Below are 19999 nucleotides of genomic sequence, written 5' to 3'. Positions count from 1 at the left end.
GTTGTCCTTGTCGTGCCACTTACTGACATCCTTCTGCTTGCCCCCCGTGCTTACTGCCCTACCCTCTTCGCTATCATGCTCATTTGTCACCGCCCTCAATCTCTCGGGGCTTGTACCTTCTCTACTTTTCTCAGCCACTTGCCTTCTTACCTGTTTGCTCACTTCATTTCCCTCGTCTATCCGTTCGCCCACTTATCCTCTCCCTCTCCCTTCCCGGTCTTATCACCCTAGTCCCTCTGGATTTCCTGTGTTACCCCCCGATCGGGGGTTCCCCTCTCCTCCTTTGTCATGTTATAGGATTTTTACTAAGTTTTCCATCTCCTCCATTTGGAATAACTCTTCCTCATTTGTGTCTAAGGTTCTTCCTACATGACTACTCCCCCAATTTTCCAGGTCGTCTGCTGGAGCGTTTCCTTTCCTTCTTACATGGATGGATAGGATGTAGTCTATCTATCTGGTAAGTTTGCCAAACTTCTGCACCAGCCAAGTGGTTCTCCAGCTTCAGTTGATCTTCTCCCACTGGGTTCCTTGTTGTAGTTGTTTGACTATATCAATTGCCATTTTCGAGTCTCCTTCAACTTGTAGTTTTTGGTATTTCTCTATTATTGCGATTTCCAGCCCTTTTTTAGTGCATGAAACTCTGCTTCGTTGTTTGTAGCATTGCTGTAGTCCATCACATAGATTCTGAGGGTCCTCCACCTATCATCTCTGAATACTCTGCTGGTCCTTGCCTCGCCAGATTCCCTTTCGCAACCCTATCGAAGTTTAGCTTGATGAACCCCTTCTGGGGTCTTCTGAAGTGGTTGACCTCCTCCGCCTCATTAATTTGGTGTTTCCTGGCTGGCTTGTGCATCATGCTTGGTTTTAGGTTTAGGCATGTCATTATCTTTCTTTCTTGGAGTAGCATGATCTGGATTATCCACAGTATTGTGTTTATTCTGTCAATGTTTTAAACCCCAAAGAGGGTCCATCATCAAGACTAAGATAGAATATGAATGATAGTTCCTTGAGAGAAGAATATTTCTTTTTTTTGGGTTAGTTTTCCAATCCTCCTCAAACTAGTTCTCGGTTAGAATGGTCTCTCTAATGTTTTGGATAATCTAGTTTCATATTTCTATTTTTTCTCTACCTTCCTCCTTGAATATCAATATGTTTCGTTCTTTCCATCTATTCCATAAAACAAATCCTAGCAGGAGTCTCCATGCCCTATTCAGGATCGTGTTATGGTATGGTTTTTTCCTCCAGTTCTCTATTTTTGTTTACATGCTGTTTAGATTTATGTTGCTAATTTCAAAAATTTGTTGATGTTGTTTCCATAGGCTTTCACTAATTTTGCAGACGTTCGTTAGGTGCTCCATTGTCTCTTCCTGTTCTCTGCAGAGGGCACATCTCGATGGGCAGTGCATTCCTTTTTTTCTAGTTGGTCCCATGTTAGTGCTCTCCCATGGCTCAGGATCTAAGTGAAGAAGACTATCCTCGGCCATGTTTTTGTTTTCCATATGCTTTCCCATTTTTTTGTTTCTGGACGTCTGTTGTGTCCTGCTTTTATTTGGTAGCCTTCTGTTGTGTGTGGAGCATGATTGTTCAAAGGTCTTTGTTTCAGCCGGATGTATACCCCAAGAATTCTTGTACACCCCTCCACGCGGGGGGGTGCAGGGGGGACTTGTCCCCCCCGCGGGGGTCCGGGGGGGCAATCCCCCCCTGGCTGGGGGATCGGTGGGCTTGGGGGCAGCGCCCCCGAAGCTAAAAACAAATGTAAAATTGCCTTGTAAAAGTATAGTAATTTCTAGTCAATATGGGCCGTTCATTAGGCGAATGATCTGACGGTAGAACTTATGTTTAGTTTAGGGTTTTTTGCCTTAGAAGGCAACCCCTCTCTTTGTATGAGGGTATTGTATTTGAGGTTGTGAAATAGATGTGTATTCAGTGAGCGAGAAACAAAGAGGTGAGACTGTGAGAGAAAATAGAGGATATTACAGCGGATTTGCTGTGGGTTGTGTCTCTTCATTTTGCTGGGTAATAGAAAGGAAGGACTGGCTGTTCATGGTGGACGTAGCCCAAAATGGGTGAAACACGTATATCTGTGTCTCTCTTGTTTTGTGCGTTTTCTGTGTTTATATTTCTGCAATATTTTATGTGTTCCATTGCTCCGTAATATATAATTTTCTAACACCTTCTACTATTATAAACATGTCTTTGATTCTATGGCCCTATCTTAGAGTGTCTGAACCTTCTTTTATTGCTATTTTCCTTGTTGCCAATATCTTATCATAGAGTTCCCATTGGGGTGTTGCTGGCGCTTCTGGCAAATTTTGCTATTGTTTCCACTTTCTCGAGTATCCTTCTCGTTCCAGGCACTAGTAATTTAGTACCGTGTCACTCTCATGTGAACTGGTGAATTGGTGGATCTCTATGAGTTGCGACTGGTTGTTGAGTTTTTCTCTCTGTTGCCACGCTTCTTCCCAGAAGTTGGCTTTATCCCCTCCTCTGACTTCCCAGAAGCTATGGTCTCTGATCAGATCCCTGTTGGCACTGGCAAGATTCCAGATTGTAGAGCCTTTCTTCTCATTTTGGCTTCTCAGCTTTCCTTCTAGGGACCTAGGCATATCATATTTTCTCTCCCATAGTTTTTTCCAAAGGTCTACCCCTCCTTAAATCCATCTCCACCACAACTTTGCCCCCATTACCTGATTCAGGATGTAAGGATCTCGAAGTCCAAGTCCTCCATCTTTTAGGGATTTTCTCAGCCAGCTCCAGGATAGAAGCACCCATTTCTTTGTCGTGCTAGGCCCTTGCCATAGGAATTTTTTGAACATGTCTACCATTTTCTGGTAGACTGTTTTAGGGGTGGATTGATTGGTAAGTTTCTATATCAGGATGGATTGAAGCACTGGTTTTAGCAGAATGATGCGGCTTGGAGTGTTTAGTGCTCTGAATGCCCAATTTTATTTTTCGTTGAATCTTTCCCATCAGGGTACTCGAGTTGGCCACTCTATTTCGTTGGTCATTTAGCTGGATACCTAGATAATTTGTAGGGAAATTCCCAATTCTAAATCCCATCGATCTTGCCAGGAAATCTTGGGAGGGTGCTGGGGTGTTGAAGAAATATATATATCTCTGTCTCAGAGGCACTTGTGAAGTCTGTGAGAATTTCCATTATTTTTTTTCTTCTTTGAGTGTTGCATGTCCATACAACATGACGTCATTAACAAATTGCTGGTGGGTTAGAGGGAGATCATTCCCCTAGAGTCCTAGGTCCTTATATTGTTCGCTATATACTTTAGCTTTAATGAGTCTTCCCAATCCTTTGGCTGTGAGGATAAACAAGAAAGGAGATAACGGGTCACCTTGCCTGAGCCCTCTGGTCACATTAAAAGCTTCTGTAGGTGATTAGTTAAATAGTATTGACAGAACTTGAGTGGTAATCATTGACATTACCCAACTTATCCATCTTTCATTGAAGCCGAATGCCTTTAGGATTTTTTGAAAGGATCCCCGATTTAGTCTGTCATAAGATTTGGCTAAGTCTAATTTTATCAACATCCCTTTGGTTTTTGAATTTTTCAATGAGTGTATTACTTCTTGTTCCACCATTATGTCGTTTGTTATTTGTCTGCCTTTGACAAACCCTGTCCGCTCTTGGGATATCAACCCAAGTAGAATTGGTTTCAGTCAGTTCACCATTATTGTAGCTAAGATTTTATATATAACATTGCAGAGAGCTATAGGTCAGAATCCTTGTGGTTCTTCTAAGTGCTCTATCTTTGGTATCAGGGCTAGAAATGTGGCATTCAGGGTTGGATGTATTCTTTTGGTGCATCTGGATTCCTCTACAAAATTCACTATGTCTTTGCTCGTGAAGTTCCACGTAGCTTGAACGAATTATGAAGTGAATCCATCAGGCCCAGGTGCTTTATTCTTTGCTATATTTTTTATTACCTCTTCCACCTCCGCTTTCATTATTACTCTTAGGAGAGCCATATTCTAATCTCTACTTACTAGTTTGGGGATATGTTGACTAATTTTGTGAATGTTGTCCTCCCTTCTAACATTTGGTTCTGTCAGGAGCCCTTTGAAACGATGAACCAACAGATTCTCCATTTCGTCCTTCTGTGTTAGTCTGTTACCTTGCTGGTCCTTTAGGGAGAAAATTATGTTTTGTTGTCTATGTTGTACCATTGCTTTATGGAAGAATTTCGTGTTTATTTCTCCTTCTTTTAGCCATTAAATTCTTGACTTTTGTTTCTAAAGGATTTCCTCTTGTTTTCTCCTTTCGTCCAAGTTGTCTAGCACCAGCCCCTCCTCTTCTGCCAGCTCTTCGCTTCTTTCTTTCTCTACGATTTTCTGTTGTATTTGTTTCATATTTATTTGGAGTGTTTCTTGTTCCTTCTGTATGTTTCCAAATTCTTCTCTGTTCCATTTCTTTATCCTCCCTTTTAGGTCTTTTAGTCTGAGTTGGAAGGTGTGCATTTGGTTTCTTCCTTCCATCACAGTCTCAGTCCCTTTCCACCAATTCTTCATTTTATCAATAAAGGTGGGTTCTCTTTTCCAGAACGCCTCAAACCTAAAGGGTCTATTTTGATTTTGATGATTCATAGCTGTTTCTAGTTTAATATGCCAATGGTCTGACCCTAAACACGAGAGGATTGTTGCTTCATAGAAAATATCTTTTCCAACGAAGTGTTCTATTGCTAGGAATCTATCTAACCTAGATGCTATATTTCTTCACCCTCCCCTTCGATTTTTCCACATGTATTTCCCATTTATGGTTGGAATATCTACCAATTTTAATTTTGCTTGAAGGTCCTTAAACCTCCCCATCTCTGTCTCTTCTCTTTGCAGACTTCCTTTCTTCTCCTCTATTGATGTTGTCAAGTTAAAGTCCCCTACTATCATCTACAATTTCTCCTCGTCGAGTTTTCCAAGCTGTTGTAATTGAAGGAGGAAACTTCCTCTTTCCACTGGGATATGAGGGCCATATACTACAGAGACTAGAAACCATTCTCTATTTCCGATTAGCCGGAATCGCCCTGTGAGGATTCTTTTCATGCCTATCTAGTAATCTATAGTAATCTCTACAGGGTTCCACAGTATTGCTATGCCTCCTGCACTACCTTTCGCATCTATTGACATGCATTCATATTTTAGTTTTATTTTATTTAGGATTTCCTCCATTTTCCTTCTTGAATTTTTGTTTCCTGTATCAGAATTAGCTGAGGTTTTTCTTTTCTCAGCCTTTTCACTAAGTGTCTTTGTTTGCCTTTACTATTAAGGCCTCTTATATTCCAAGACGTGATTATCATTGGGTTTCTTGGTTAATTTGGTGGAATACCGCCAATAGTGGTACTACCCTCCTTGTATTTACTAGCATGTCTCCCATGATTTGTATCGATTCCTGTAGGTTTCTTCGACCTCTTTTCTTTCTGCCTTTTTCTTTGCTATGGTAGTCTTGAGTGTTGTCCTGTTGAAGGCCTAGTTGTTCTGCCATCTCCATTTTCCCTTGTCCCTGTTTCTCTTGGTACTTTTGAAATGTTTCTCTATATAGTCGTTTTTGCTCTTCTAGAATGAATCGTTCATCTAGGTGTCTCCACTCATTTAGTAGTTTCCTTAGCACCTCTTCTTCTAAGCTTAGTTCTTCTCCTCTGCTTGTATCTATTTCCATTATAGCGTTATTCACCTTCTCCCCCTCTTCCTTTTCCTCCTTCTCTATCAGCTCGCTCTGGGCTTTCCTCTTGGGTTTTGTTTTACCTTGGCTTGTGCTGCTTTCCTTTCGTTTCCCCCCTGATAGTCCATTATTTGAGTCTCATTGTTATCTTCTTCTTCTTCTTGTAGTACTTCAAAGATATTTGTATGGATGTGCTAGGCTTGTTGTTCTTTCTTTCCCTAATTGGTGTTCTCTCTTGTTTGTTTTCTTTTTCTTTTTACTTCTTGAAGCCCTTCCTTGTCTTCTTGGTTTTTCCTCTGTTGTTTATGCCTGTGCTCCTCTTTTTCTATATTGAGTGGGAATTCCCTAAAAATATGTCCATGCTCATGGCATCTTCTACATCTAAATGGAATATGTTCATAGTCGAGGGTTTACTGCTAGACCTCTTCGTGATACTCTAGTTCTACTATATCTGGAATAGGGTCAGCTATATTCATGTAAACAAAAATTCTAGTGTATGAGATGTATCTTCCTTTTTTTGTCGTTTCTGCTATTTTGACAAATCTACCTATCGTTTTTCCTATGCCCTCTAGAATCTTGAGGTCCCAAAAGTCCATTGGAAGGCCAAATAACCTAACCCACACTGGGGCTGCCAGGAATTTTTCCTTATCTAGGTCATAACATTCTTCCCAATATCTTATGAACAATCCAGCATTATAATGAAAGTAAGGGCCATTCTCAATTTTTTTTCTTTATCTTGCAGGTTCGAGAATATTACCATGAAGAAGCCTCTTGCTCCTAGCTTTAGCTCAATGTGGCCTCAAGGTTGCCACTTTTGCTGAATCCATTTGGTGAGGTCCTTTTCTGTCAGCCATACTCCAATGAACTTACATATGAGTGCATGGTCTTTCATATAACTTCTATACCACTCCAGTTTATTCATCAGGATTATGAATCTTGGTTTTTCTGTTGCACATGATAAACATTTGCCTCTGTTGCCTGCCTGCCATCTTACTCCAAGGACTGGTCCTAGTTTTCTTGTTTCTCCCACCTGGTTACTGGTGTTCTGACCTTCCCCTGCCGCCGTATCTTGATAGGAGGGGATCTCTCCCCCCCTTTCCTCCTCTGTCATTCTCCTCTGATTCTTGGTGTCTGGATCTGTCTCTTGCTGCAGTCTGTATTTCTTCAAAGCACCACCTAACTCATGGGCGCCTGACCATTTATTATTATTATTGTTATTATTAATGATAAAACTAATTAATAAATAACTTAAACATTTATACATTTAAAAAACATCTAATAATAATTTTCACCATTGAGATTCATTCCCACTTTATCATAGAGATTCCTAATTTATAATACCAATATGCATGTTTGCTTTGGATCAGGTCTTGTAGAGTTTTAATTACGTCGTAAGGAATTCCCTCCGAAATTAACTCCCCTCTCTGCCCACCTGTCATCCTTGTACGCCATAGGATCCTATGTTAGACGATTGCAAAAGTTTCAACCGTTTGACCAGAATGGTTACAAAATGGTTACAAATTCATTTGGGAAACGATTTGTGCACTGGTCAGCATAACCGATTACAGCGTGGTATCAATCTCCTTACTTTTGGCTTCGCAGTGTCTGCAGAGCGCAGGAGGAGAGCAGTGGCCACAGAGCGTAGGAGGAAAACTGGAGCTGTGATGCATGATGAGTACAACGACACAACTTTCTGGGTGTACATTTCGGACATCGGCGTTTCTGTTTCTTCCAGTGAGCCAGGCTCTTGTCCTATGTTATAGCTCTGATACCACTTGTTGTAGCTCTAACCCATAAATATTATAGATCTGATATGAAAATGTAAGATAATGCAAATAACCCAGAAATAATATGAAATGGTTGTTATAGATCTAACCCAAAAATATATGATAATATAAATAAACCCAAGAATAACAAGATCAAAATAGATAGAAATGCTTCTTTATTGATCAAACCCTTAAGGTAGGGCAACACCATACATTCACTCCTTAAGGAAGGAGAACACTCCACAAGCCATATGAGTGTTCATACAATATTCCTTGACTATCTTCCTTGACTTGGAGTCTCTAGCCTCTATATAGGCCTCATACATACAATACCATGGGTCATTACCATGGTTCCCTCATACCATCAACTAATACCATGGGCCCATTACATTATTACTAACTACTTGTGGTCCCTTACATGATATGGGTTAACCACCTTATTTATTACTATGGCCCATCCCATTATTACATTACTACCTTGGGTACCCCCCTTGGTACCCCATATTATCCCCCCTAGGTATATAACATCCTGGGCTTCACCGGGTGCCTGTGCTGCAAAAGCGTTTTGAAACCTGGCGGATCTAGGGCATGAGCAGTCATATTGTTTTTTATTTGCTGGATAACGTTCTTGATTGTCGAGGAGCCATGCCACGAATATTTGCAGAATGGAACGTCGTTGTGTCGTCAAATACATTGAGATTTCCTATAACTACTGTGGAATCCATGCCGTCTCCAATAAACATGAGATCCGTCTTTTACTTCTTGATCACAACTTGTTCATGATACATGCTTTACTTTACATGTATAACGTACCTCTTAATGCTATTATCAAGAGCCACAATGACCGCGTTGGCAAACTGTAGAGATGTGAGCAGGAGTGTGAAGCAGCCCTGTGTCCAAACCTTGAAGAGACTTTCGGGTTAAGCCGAAAATGGTGCTCAGGGAGGGAACCTTTAACAAAGCCCATCCTATTAAAATTCGCAAAAACTAGCCGCGCGCTATGAGCCGGGTAACAAAAGAACAGGAAACCCTGTTCACAAGTATCCAAACCCAAAAAATTACCTAACGTATACACCCAGCAATGGCAAGTAAATAATCTTTATAACAGTAAAACACAACGCCTAGCACAACAAATTCATTTGCTTAGCAGAACACAACATTTTTTACAGCAAAAGGAAATCAAAAGGGTCTATACAGAGAATGATATGAACAATAGAAACTCGCAGAACTAAGAGAAGTCTATGCATGTCCTTATACCAGCAAAGTATTGTAAAATACCTTACATATAGAAAAAGATGATAATTTTAATAACAAGAATCCATGAATAACGACAGATAAATTGTAACCATAGCCTTAAGGGACCTCGACTACCAAAGAAATCCATTACATTATCAGTAAACTTTACAGAATGCTGAAAAGGGGCTCCAACCCATGGGAGACTTTAAACAAAAATAAACATATACATTACATCGCTTAAACCATTCTTTCTCTTGGGAAGAATGTTTGTTACATAATAATAACCAGTAGAAAATTCAAACTTAGCATTCTACCACTGTGCAGACCCCAGAGCAGGTAGGCCCTACCGAGAATTTAAATATGGCACAACCTGAGGAGGTTGACTGTGAGAAAGTCCTCGAGAGGTAAACGTAAAACAACAAAGAGATGGTATCCTTCTGAGTGGACGAACGCAACCGGGCCCTACCCAAAAATTAAGGAAGCTCCCAGAAAAACCCAAAGGAAATGAGTCCCCTCAAACAACCATATACAAACCTTTCGGACCGAGACTTACCCAGAGCGTTTGTGCGCAACATTAACCTTCGAGAAGAGCTAGAACCACTAAGGTGGAGGCCGAGGTACTGAGCCTAATACCCTTCGCTGTGTCAGAAGGAACCAACATTTAGTCAATAACATAACCTGGAGATAAATAAGAGCAACAATCTAAGCTAACTCAGAAATTCAAATTGGTTTTTCCAAAAAAAAGAAAAAGAAAACTAGGTGTCTTACCATTCGAAGGTCTCAGCCCAGAATACATAGCTATCCCTCTGAGGCAGTGTTTCCATCTCATTCAAAGCACCAAACCATGGTAGGAGGAGTAGAGCTCGCAAGAGGAGCAAAGCTCGAGCATACATGGAAAGTGTAGGAACCAAATGAGCCTCAACTCAGCCACCGAGAAAGCATACTTTCCATTGATGGAATTGTAACCCTAGGATCGAGTAATTGAGCTCTCCACCGTTGATGAGAGAGGGATCCCGAGGCTTCCAACCGGGGAAGGACGACCTGCGTGTGCCACGTAGCCAAGGTAGAACCATGGAGATCATCAAACTCAATCGAATGGTCTAGAGAACCGGATAAACGTGATATTAATGGTAAGGTACAGTGCATAGTGACAAGTGAACCGAAAAAGCCAGAAACACCATAATTGCTCATAAAATATCAGTGGGATGGGGAAACAGAAATGTAACACCTGTCCTAAAACCATGCAAACATTAATATGGCAATTAACCTTTGAATTACCAAGTTATCGTGGGGGAAACAGAAATGTAACACTTGTCCTAAAACCATGCAAACATTAATATGGCAATTAATCTTTGAATTACCAAGTTACCGTGGTTAGATGCTTTGACTACAGATATTTATATATAATTAATTTTTTTTTTTTTTTATGTATTGGACAATGCAATAAGAGGTTTGTGACATGATATGGGCTATCCTGTGGCCAAGAAAATAAGTAGTTTGCTAATGGATTGTATATTTTTAATGTTGGATTTTGGCAAGTTAGTTATATAATTGTAGATATATATATAATTGTTTATTTAATGTCTATTAACAAATGATATATATGATATAATTTGTTTTTATCATATAATTTTTTTTTATTACATTTTAGTAAGCTAATTATGTAATTGTAAATATTTAATATCTATTAACAAATATGTATTGAGGAGTAGTCTACCTAGGCGGTAGAATGGCCCGTTTTCCGGCACCGGCCGGAAAATCGTCCGGCTCAGGCCACCGGGAATGTCTTCACCCTCCACCACCCTCTCGGAGCTCCGCCACCCTCCCTGGCAATCCTGACATTCCCTGCCAGGGCCTGACAAGATATCGGATTCGGATGCAGAGAATGGGGCCTGACATCCCCTGACAGACTAGCCGCGGTGTATTGTTCGGGAGCTCCTTATTCCTGTTCCATTCAAATTGTCACCCGCGCACTAGTTTCTGAAACTAGTTTAACGAACAGCAGGCGTGACTTCAGTTAGGAATACCAGTTTCAGGATGAATGGGCCTGCACAGGACCTTGAACTCTCAAAGCTTCCTCAGATTACATCTGCAAATTCTATGGTGAAGATTAGAAGGTTCATAGTTGAGGTATCCATAGCTGCCGTAAGTATCACAGTTCTTGCAAGTCTGGCAGCAGTTTACCTTATTAGGGGGATTCGACAGAGTGAGGTGATTGAAGAATGGGAGCTTGAATATGGTCCTCATAGATTCCCCTACAGTGAACTTAAAGTGGCCACAAAGGGATTTAGGGACAAACAGCTGCTGGGGTTTGGAGGTTTTGGCAGGGTTTATAAGGGCGTTATTCCCAGCACTGGGCGGGAAGTTGCAGTGAAGCGGGTTTCGCATGAATCCAAGCAAGGGGTGAGGGAATTTATTGCAGAGATTGCAAGCATTGGCCAGCTGAGGCACAGGAACTTAGTTCAGCTTCAAGGTTGGTGTCGGTATAAGGAAGAGCTTCTGCTTATCTATGATTACATGCCAAATGGTAGCCTTGACAAGCTCTTGTTTGAGAGCACACAGAATATGTTGACTTGGTCGCAGAGGTATACAATTTTGAAAGGGGTTGCTTCGGCTTTGCTTTATCTTCATGAAGAATGGGAGCAGACAGTAGTCCATAGAGATGTCAAAGCAAGCAATGTATTATTAGATGCATATTTGAATGGCAGGTTAGGGGACTTTGGGCTTGCTCGTTTATATGAACATGGTTCAAATCCTCACATCACCCATGTAGTTGGAACTATTGGATACCTTGCTCCAGAGCTTCCTCGTACTGGTAAGGCCACAACAAGCACTGATGTGTTCGGATTTGGGGCTTTATTGCTTGAAGTGGCTTGTGGAAGAAGACCCATTGAGCCGAAGATGTCTCCCGAAGAATTAATTTTGGTTGACTGGGTTCGAGAGTTGCATTCCAAGGGAAAGCTTTTGGAAGCAGTTGATCCTAGACTTCTTAATGAGTACCCTGTTGAAGAAGTTGGGCTCGTTCTTGAACTGGGTTTGCTTTGTTCCCATCCTCATCCCGAAGCTCGACCTAGTATGAGAGAAGTAGTGCAAATGCTTGCAGGCGATAAAGCACATCCTGTGCCACCTTCTGAACCTCCTTCGGCAGACACACCTACAAGAACTGAAAATCTTGATGAATTCATTGTTTCATTTTCTTCACACAAGCATGGTTCATCTATTGCTATCTCACATCCTAACAGAAGCTCAGATGGTAGGCTAGTTTTCACACCGGATAGAACATCACCACTTTCACTGTTAGCAGCAACAGCTTGAAAGGTGTGTGTAATTAAAACAAGTCATGGAGTAACTGTTGTTGAAAAAACATATTTATTTTGGTCCGTTGGTGCATGATCCATGTCTTCTTGTTTATTGGACTGGCCAATGATGAGTTACTTCCTCTTCAAACAGACTAAGAGCTGGAGTTCCAGAGATACAGAGCTTGGAGTTTTCCTTTTGATATATCAGAAAAAAAGGCTAACAGATCTGAAGTCTATGATTGCTGAGTGTAGACAAACTGTGTGCAGTTTTACTAATCTTCAAAGAGTATTTGATGCAACAAAATGTAGTGATTTTTCTTCAGTTGACCCAGTTTTTCATCTCAGCAAATGGCTTGATTATCTGATACAACAGAGATTGTAAATTTAGAGGAGAATTTCTTCTCTCATGTTTAAATTATATTTACAAGTCACAAAAAAAAACAGTGTGTGTTGAGTTTCTTTCAAGTGTGAAGATATGCCGAGTTACATTATCTGTGTAACTAGCAGTTTCCATTGTGTTTAAATCTCTAGCTTGCATTCTTGTGCTTCAAAAACAAAGTTGTTTCCCAATTGTATTTCTGATTTTAGGGGCGACATTGTTTCAACGTTTGTACATTCCTTATAGAAAAAAAGGTGAACAATCATCTGTTCCCTCTATATTAAAAAAACAATCCTTGTTGCTTTATGTACTTCTTTGTTATAGTTTTAAATATTTTGAATTTCCTATTTATCTTCACAATTTTTCTGCTATAGATTCTTCTCTAATTGCTATAGGTTGCTCTCCAGGTAAAACAATTTAGTATCAAGTGGTTGTTGGTTTCAAAGGGGGACATCTTTGTTGCCAAGTTGAAGAAGCTTGGTTTGCAGAATCTTGTGTTCTTGAGGCCTTGTTTTGAGGTCTTGATCAGAAAGCTAGAGAAATCTCATTTTCTAGGTAAAGAAGCTCAAGTTGGACAATGTTGTGTTGTTGTAGTAGTGATTATTTTGAGGTAGCTAGCTTCAGTGAGAGGCTAAGAAGATATATGTGGTAGGAGAAATGACATCTAGACATTTAGAGATCGATAAATTCTATGGCCACAACTTCCATTTATGGAGGTTGAAGATGGAATATTTGCTTATTGAAAGAGAGTAGAAATCAGTACGAAGGACACAAAGTCTGACATCGTGAAGTAGGAGGACTGGGGCAAGATGAATGATAAGGTCACGGCCTTGATTGGTCTTGATTAATCAAATTCTATGTTAATGGATGTGTTAGGAGAAGCTACAATAAAGAAGAGTTGGGATAAGCTTGGCTTATTGTATCAGGCTAGACTCCTCATGAATTTGATATTCCCATGGAAGAAGCTATATGCTCTAAAGATGAAGGATGGTGACAACGTTATATATCACATTAATGCCTCCAATGCCTTGCTCAATCTTCTTGACCATTGGTGATGAAGCAAACGAAGAGAAATGATGCATAGCTTTTTCTTTGTAGTCTTCTGAATTCTTGGAAGAGTTTGATAGTTTCCATTGGTGGAGCTACAGAGGTAGAAATCTCAAGATGGATGAGATTATAGGTTAGTGGCTACAAGATGAGATGAGGAGAAGACCTTTTGAAATAAATGTTGATTCAAAAACTTTAATGACTAGGGGTCACTCTAAGGAGTGAAATGATGAGAGATCTAGTGGGAGGAAATTTAAAGCTAGAGGAAGATTGTAATATCCCCAAATAATGCTTAATGCTTCAGAAAAGCAAATAACCGTATTCTATTACCGTGCCACAACTAAATGATATACAAACAGAATCAATAAGAGCCATGCTAAATATAAGCTATAACTCATTCATATAGTTGAATTACCAATATCAAGCCATTCATAGACAAATATAAAAGAGATCTGTTCACTTGCATTCCAACACTGTTTGTTCACTTAATTCACTCACTGAATGCTACCGGGCCATTCTACCGCCTAGGTAGACTACTCCATTGTTTCCATCATATGACCTCTTTTTCCAGCGGTTGAGTGGCCCTCTTTTTTTGGTGGTTTTTCCCTTGCAAAGTCATTTCTAACCATGGGTTGAGTGGTTTGAACTTGACATTTAATGATGCATAAACTCCATATAAATCAATTGGTGTACACTTTTTAACCAGTAAATAACATTGTTATCAATCCAGCATAAAGATAAACTACATAACAAAAATCAATTGGTGTACATTTTCTAAACAAAAATCAGTGTTATCCATCCTATATAAATCAATTGTTATCTTTGAATATATGATTAATATTGAGAGATATTTAAAAAAATAATTAAATTTTAAATAGGAAAAATCTTTTTTATAATAAATTTTTAAAAATTATTATTTTATGCCTTACCGCATTTCCTTTGCAACATTTGGTGCAAATGCTAGTTTAATTACCAATACTTATTAGGTGGATGGTAGGGATTTAACCTCCATGAAATATTCTAGACTATTCTTAGTAATATACAGAAATCAAAACATGAGATTTATCTTCAAAGTAGTTATGTTTTTCCTCCTTTAATTAAATTGATTAATTAAAAGAAATGTGATATGAACAAGTGTCATAAAGTTATAAGCTTTTGGGCATGTGGTATTGATAACCCATGGTAATGGCTCATGGTATTATATAAAAACCCTATATACAAATGAAGAATCACCATGGTAAACTTGGGGTAAATATCCATAGTTGACAATCTTGTTTTGTATTTTTTAATATGTATATATGTTTAACTTATATCTTATTTCTTTTTACAATTAATAATAATTAAAATAATTTACTTTAAAATTATAATTTAATTAGTTTTTATGATTTTTTTAACAATGTGAGATATATCATAAGTACATGTTTTTATGTTTATTATAGATTGATTCCTATGAGAATGTAATAAACATTTAATTTATATGGCTAGTTTTTGAAGATTGTTATTTGGAAGGATTCATCCAAAGGCACTCTACATCCCAATTTAGGGGTGGATGGGTGAGGTTATATGTGAGGTGTTAAATGTGAGATGTGAGATATTTTTAAATTTAACTTTTTGGATATTGTAACTTTATTTTTTACTAATAAAATTATGAACAAGTTTTTAGACACAAGAAAGTATAATATACATATTATAATAAAATATATAACATATAAATAGTACTTGTAAATTAACATCCATTTTACCATATAAATTAAAATAATGATTCCATAACCATCTTTAAATTTAATTAATAAGCACGTAAAAAATCAAGTTTACAATATAACAAGATTTTGAATCATGAATATATACTATGGATATTATTAACTTCTAAATAGCATTTTTTATAGTACCATGAGCCAATACCATAAGAGAAAGATAGAGAGAGGGAGGGAGCGAGGGAGAGGAGGGAAGAAAATCATAATACCATGGTTTATCAATACCATGGGCCATCTATGCTTTCGATTATTATGTTGTAGATCTAAGTTTTTAATTATTTTGTTACAATACCATGGACCAATACCATGGTTTATCAATACCACATGCCCAAAAACCATAACTTATTTTAAAAACAAATTATTTTACAAATATTTTATTTTAATTTAATTTTATAATATTTCTAATTAAATTTAAAAAATATTATAAAAATATTATAATTAATTTTGAGGTATATGCCACATCCGTTTTCTTTTGTTTTATTTTTGATTTTTTTCGTAACGGCCCACATCCTCTTTTCCCTTCTATAATTCAGTTTGCTGTCATGTGCGTTCTCATAACAAAATTAAAAACATGCTACTGCGATTATATAGAAAACAACATTAAAAAAATATATCAAAATTTCCATTGACAAAGGTATTTTTATAAAAAATGTCCCGTATGGACCAAGCATCATTGTAAAGAATGGCTGCTGATAAAGAAATTCAAAGCATAATTGGACTTAGATCTAGGAATTTTAATCTTAACTTTTCCAGCTACCCAATTGGCTTGAGAGTCTTAATTTTAATCTTGGCTTGAGAGTCTTAATCTTAATTTTAATTTTAGATCTAGGAATTTTAATCTTAATTTTAGTCCTCTGTAACTTGAGTCTTTCCATCCGCGATAATTGAAGAAGTTGAGAGACAATGGAGTAAAACGAGGGTGTAGATATGAATTTGGAAAATGACGAGTGAGAATTTTGTGCGAGACTATTTCAGATTCAGATTAAGAATTCAGCTGATATAGTAAAAGAATAAATAAATATGAGTATATGATATCAATTTTGTGTGATGGTCATAAATAAAGATGATTATATGATATTGAATATTAAGTAAGATTATTATAATTGAAAGAGCATTAAAAGGATCAGAGTGTAAAGCTAAACAATTTTTTACTAAGAGATTACAAGATGAATAAAGTAAGAGATTACAAGATGAATAAAGTAACACATATGATTATTTGAGAAAATGAGTTATATATGAACCTAATTTATAGGACAATAGAAGCTTCTAGGGATAGGTAGAAAATAAAACTGATGACTCAATAGATAAAGTTAAGACTCAACACAACTGAAAAGATCACTATATAAGTTACAAGTTTCAATATTTATTGAAACTCTAAATGAAGTCTATACAGAAATTAATATATCATATCTATTTACAAATATGTAACACTTCTTTATATTAAATACTAAAATTGATTAATTGTTATCTTAGAATTTTATTATAATAAAACTTATTATTAGAGTATGCATAATAAATACTCATACATATATTTTATATTAATAAAATTATAATCTCATACATATATTTTATATTAATAAAATTATAATTTCATTTCAAATTATTATTAGTTATAAAAAAAATTAATATTGATATTAACCTATATATATTTAAAGAATTATATAATAAAAAATATAAAGAAACAATTATCAATAATAAAAATGAATTGATATACATAAAAATCAAATTTAATTTAATACATATAATATTTTTTCCAATTAAAAAAAATTATAGTTTAAAAAATTTCTGTGTATTTAGTTTCTACTAAGACATATGATTAATACTAAAAATTTCTAATAACACACCAATAATAGTTATTAAAAACACACTTCTAGTTAAAAACACAAAATTCCATATGACGTATTATTAGATCATAGATCTGAATCTCGATAGTTTTCATTGATTTTGAATTTTCACAAGAAACTTGAGAGCATAGATCAGAATATCAATAGCTCACTCGATTAATATATCAAGTGGGAGGTTAGATCCGAATATAATAGCGAAATTACGTGCAAAGAAAGAAAAAGATTTCTGTAACATTGAGTTTCAATTCAATTCTATCTCCATTGGAATTAACATATATCTATCTTCCTCCCACTTAAAAAAACTAAATAAAAATTTGGATGGAATTAACATATACCTATCTTCCTCCAACTTAAAAAACTAAATGAAAGTTTGGATCTCATGATACTCCACTGGAATCTACTACCCAACTTTCATGCCACTACTCTATAAATGTGAATGAGTTCTGTAAACTAATAGATGCCGCTATATAATATGCAAATTTCATCATGAAATGTGAAAGATCATCACGGTTACACTTTTACCCTTTTACTTGGGGGAGATCCTGGAGGTGAGGGAGGTCTTTTACTTGAGGGAGATCCTGGAGGCGGGGGAGGCCCTGGATGTGTGGTGCCAATTTTGCTTTTGATTCTTTCAATAAAAAACAGAAGGTTGTTGTAAGAAGATCCGGATCCGTCTTTATTCACATCGCGTTTGGCCAGCTTTCTCAGTCCCTGAGCTCTTATTCTCATATTCATCCCTGCTCCGCCAAAATCATGTTCACTGCTCTTTTTACCTTCTCTTGATCCAGCTTACTAGTCTCACCCACGCATAATTTCGTGGCTATATTCAGGTGTTCTACTACGAACTTCGAGTTAAGCGATTGCTCTGGATGCATGGGCCAAGTGATCATCCTCGATAATCACTTAATCTCCTCGATAAGCGGGCTGTACCACCCCTTGGACTTATCTCGCGTACCCGGGGGAAAGTCTGACATGCGCAGCTTGGCGAAGTTCAGTCCGGGGATTTCAAAAATCTCGTCGTCACCCTGCGGGATGTTCTGCGGCGTGCATGCCGTGACGAAGGCGTGGAGCACAGACAGACTGTATGCCCCCACAGTGTAGAAAGCAACGCTTGAGATCCCGAGCTTGGCAGCGGAGCTGTGAACCGATCCTTTACTAAAGAAATCACTGATGACGCAGGTCGGAGAGGCACGGGGAGGGTCGGCATTGTTATTCATCTGTTGGTTCAGCCATTCTTCGAAGGGCCCAGCCATCTGCTCCAGGGCGGTGACATGGAAGGAAACATTGCCTGAACGTTGGGTTCCTGGGGACGGCTCCTCGCTGGAAGGGGGTGTCAGTGTTACGAACTGGATGTCCAGATTCGAACACTGTACCTGAGGCTCGAGGTGTTGAGCGCCCTCTGAAATTGGTACATACGAAACCGCGAGGCCTAGTGAGGTGAGAAGCTTGGCCAATTCCAGAAACGGAATTAAATGGCCTTGCAAACTACTTGGAACAAGCACTACATGGGGTTTGCTTTCTGCCATTAGCAGAAGTACAGTAATACGGACAATGAGGTTGTGCAGTAATACTAGTGATGTACTAAGCTCTGGCCTTCGTTCTATATATTGATTACAACGACGACAGTGAATTGAATAAAATTTCAAACGAACGTGGGAAAGTTGCGGTCCGAGATAACGCGGATGATACGCGTGCGTGTTTCTTTGAAATCATTAGTGGTAGTGGTACATACATATAGAAGAAGGAATGTTATTGAAAACGTTATGAGTGCCAGAAGAATGGAATGTGATGTCATTGAGCTTTGAAAGGCCGAGCGAATCACTCTCGTTGGTATACTAATGATGATGGTATCGCGTGTGTGTGTGTGCAGATCGAGATGGATGATGAGGAAATGGCATGTACGGTTATTGTTATTACAAATAAAGCGGCGATGATCCTGGTGTTGATGGGCTATTCTGCGATTGATTGGACCACATTTACACAGCACTACTCATGGACAACGGAGACTTGGATGGTGCGTTCATTTGGTGAAGTTAGATAATTGATTATTATCAAATATCAGATGATGATTAAGGATTGCCATAACTATAGATGCAGTGATACCGGTCTGCAAAATATGAATGAATGATTATTCAGTTAGAAAGACGTTACATGACACTTATTTAACTATTAAGGAATAGCTCAATATTTAACTATATTTCTAACTTCTTTATATAAAATTTAATTTAACTAAATGATATTCTGCATACTGCTCATGATGAGGATGAAGAAATCGCAGCAGGACGATGATTCCCGTTATTCGCCATATTAGTAATGATGATGATGATATCGCATGTGTGGAGGAGGAGGAAATGGCATACGTGTTATCTCGCTTCCACGGTGTTGTGAGGAGGAGGAAATGGCATACGTGTTATCTCGCTTCCACGGTGCTATTGATAACCTATGGTAGTGGCTCATGGTATTATAAAAAACCTATATACAAATTAAGAATCACCGTAAATATCCATACTTGAGAATCTTGTTATGTGTTTTTTAATATGTATATATGTTTAACTTATATATTAATTCTTTTTACAATTAATAGTAATTATATTAATTTAATTAGTTTTTATGATTTTTTTTAACAATATGAGATATATCATAAAGTAAGTGTTTTGATGTTTATTATAGATTGATTCATATGAGCATTTACTACACATTTAATTTGTATGGCTACTTTTTGAATATTTTTATTTGTTTAAAATTCAGAAGGGATTCGTGGGTTAGGGTGGATGGGTGAGCATTAGATGTGACATGTTAAATGTGAGATGTGAGATATTTTAAATTCATTTATTTATATTGTAACTTTGATTTTTATTAATAACATTATGAACAATATTTTAGATAAAAGAAAGTATAATATACAAATCACATTAAAATATATAACATATAAATAATATTTTAGATTTTAACTTATGGCTGTCATTTAGGGATTTTTTATTAGGATCATCCATAGTATTGTGTGCCTCT

General features: G+C 37.6%; 1 protein-coding gene and 1 pseudogene across 1 annotated transcript; one reads left to right on the top strand and one right to left on the bottom strand.

Moving 5' to 3' along the window:
* The first annotated feature begins 10704 nt into the window (after window positions 1-10704).
* LOC149226163 (L-type lectin-domain containing receptor kinase S.4 pseudogene) lies at window positions 10705-11982 on the top strand (annotated as a pseudogene).
* A 5907-nt stretch (window positions 11983-17889) lies between these two features.
* On the bottom strand, window positions 17890-18516 carry LOC149226162 (UDP-glycosyltransferase 89A2-like). The gene has a single exon (XM_089380123.1). It carries the CDS (start codon window positions 18514-18516, stop codon window positions 17890-17892), a length of 627 nt encoding a protein of 208 aa, XP_089236249.1.
* Between the last annotated feature and the right edge of the window lie 1483 nt (window positions 18517-19999).

The sequence above is a fragment of the Pinus tabuliformis genome, chromosome J (assembly GCF_031772625.1).
Source record: "Pinus tabuliformis cultivar Carrire ecotype Pingquan chromosome J, CPIR1, whole genome shotgun sequence".
Taxonomy (NCBI): domain Eukaryota; kingdom Viridiplantae; phylum Streptophyta; class Pinopsida; order Pinales; family Pinaceae; genus Pinus; species Pinus tabuliformis.
This window is presented reverse-complemented; position numbering and strand designations above follow the sequence as displayed.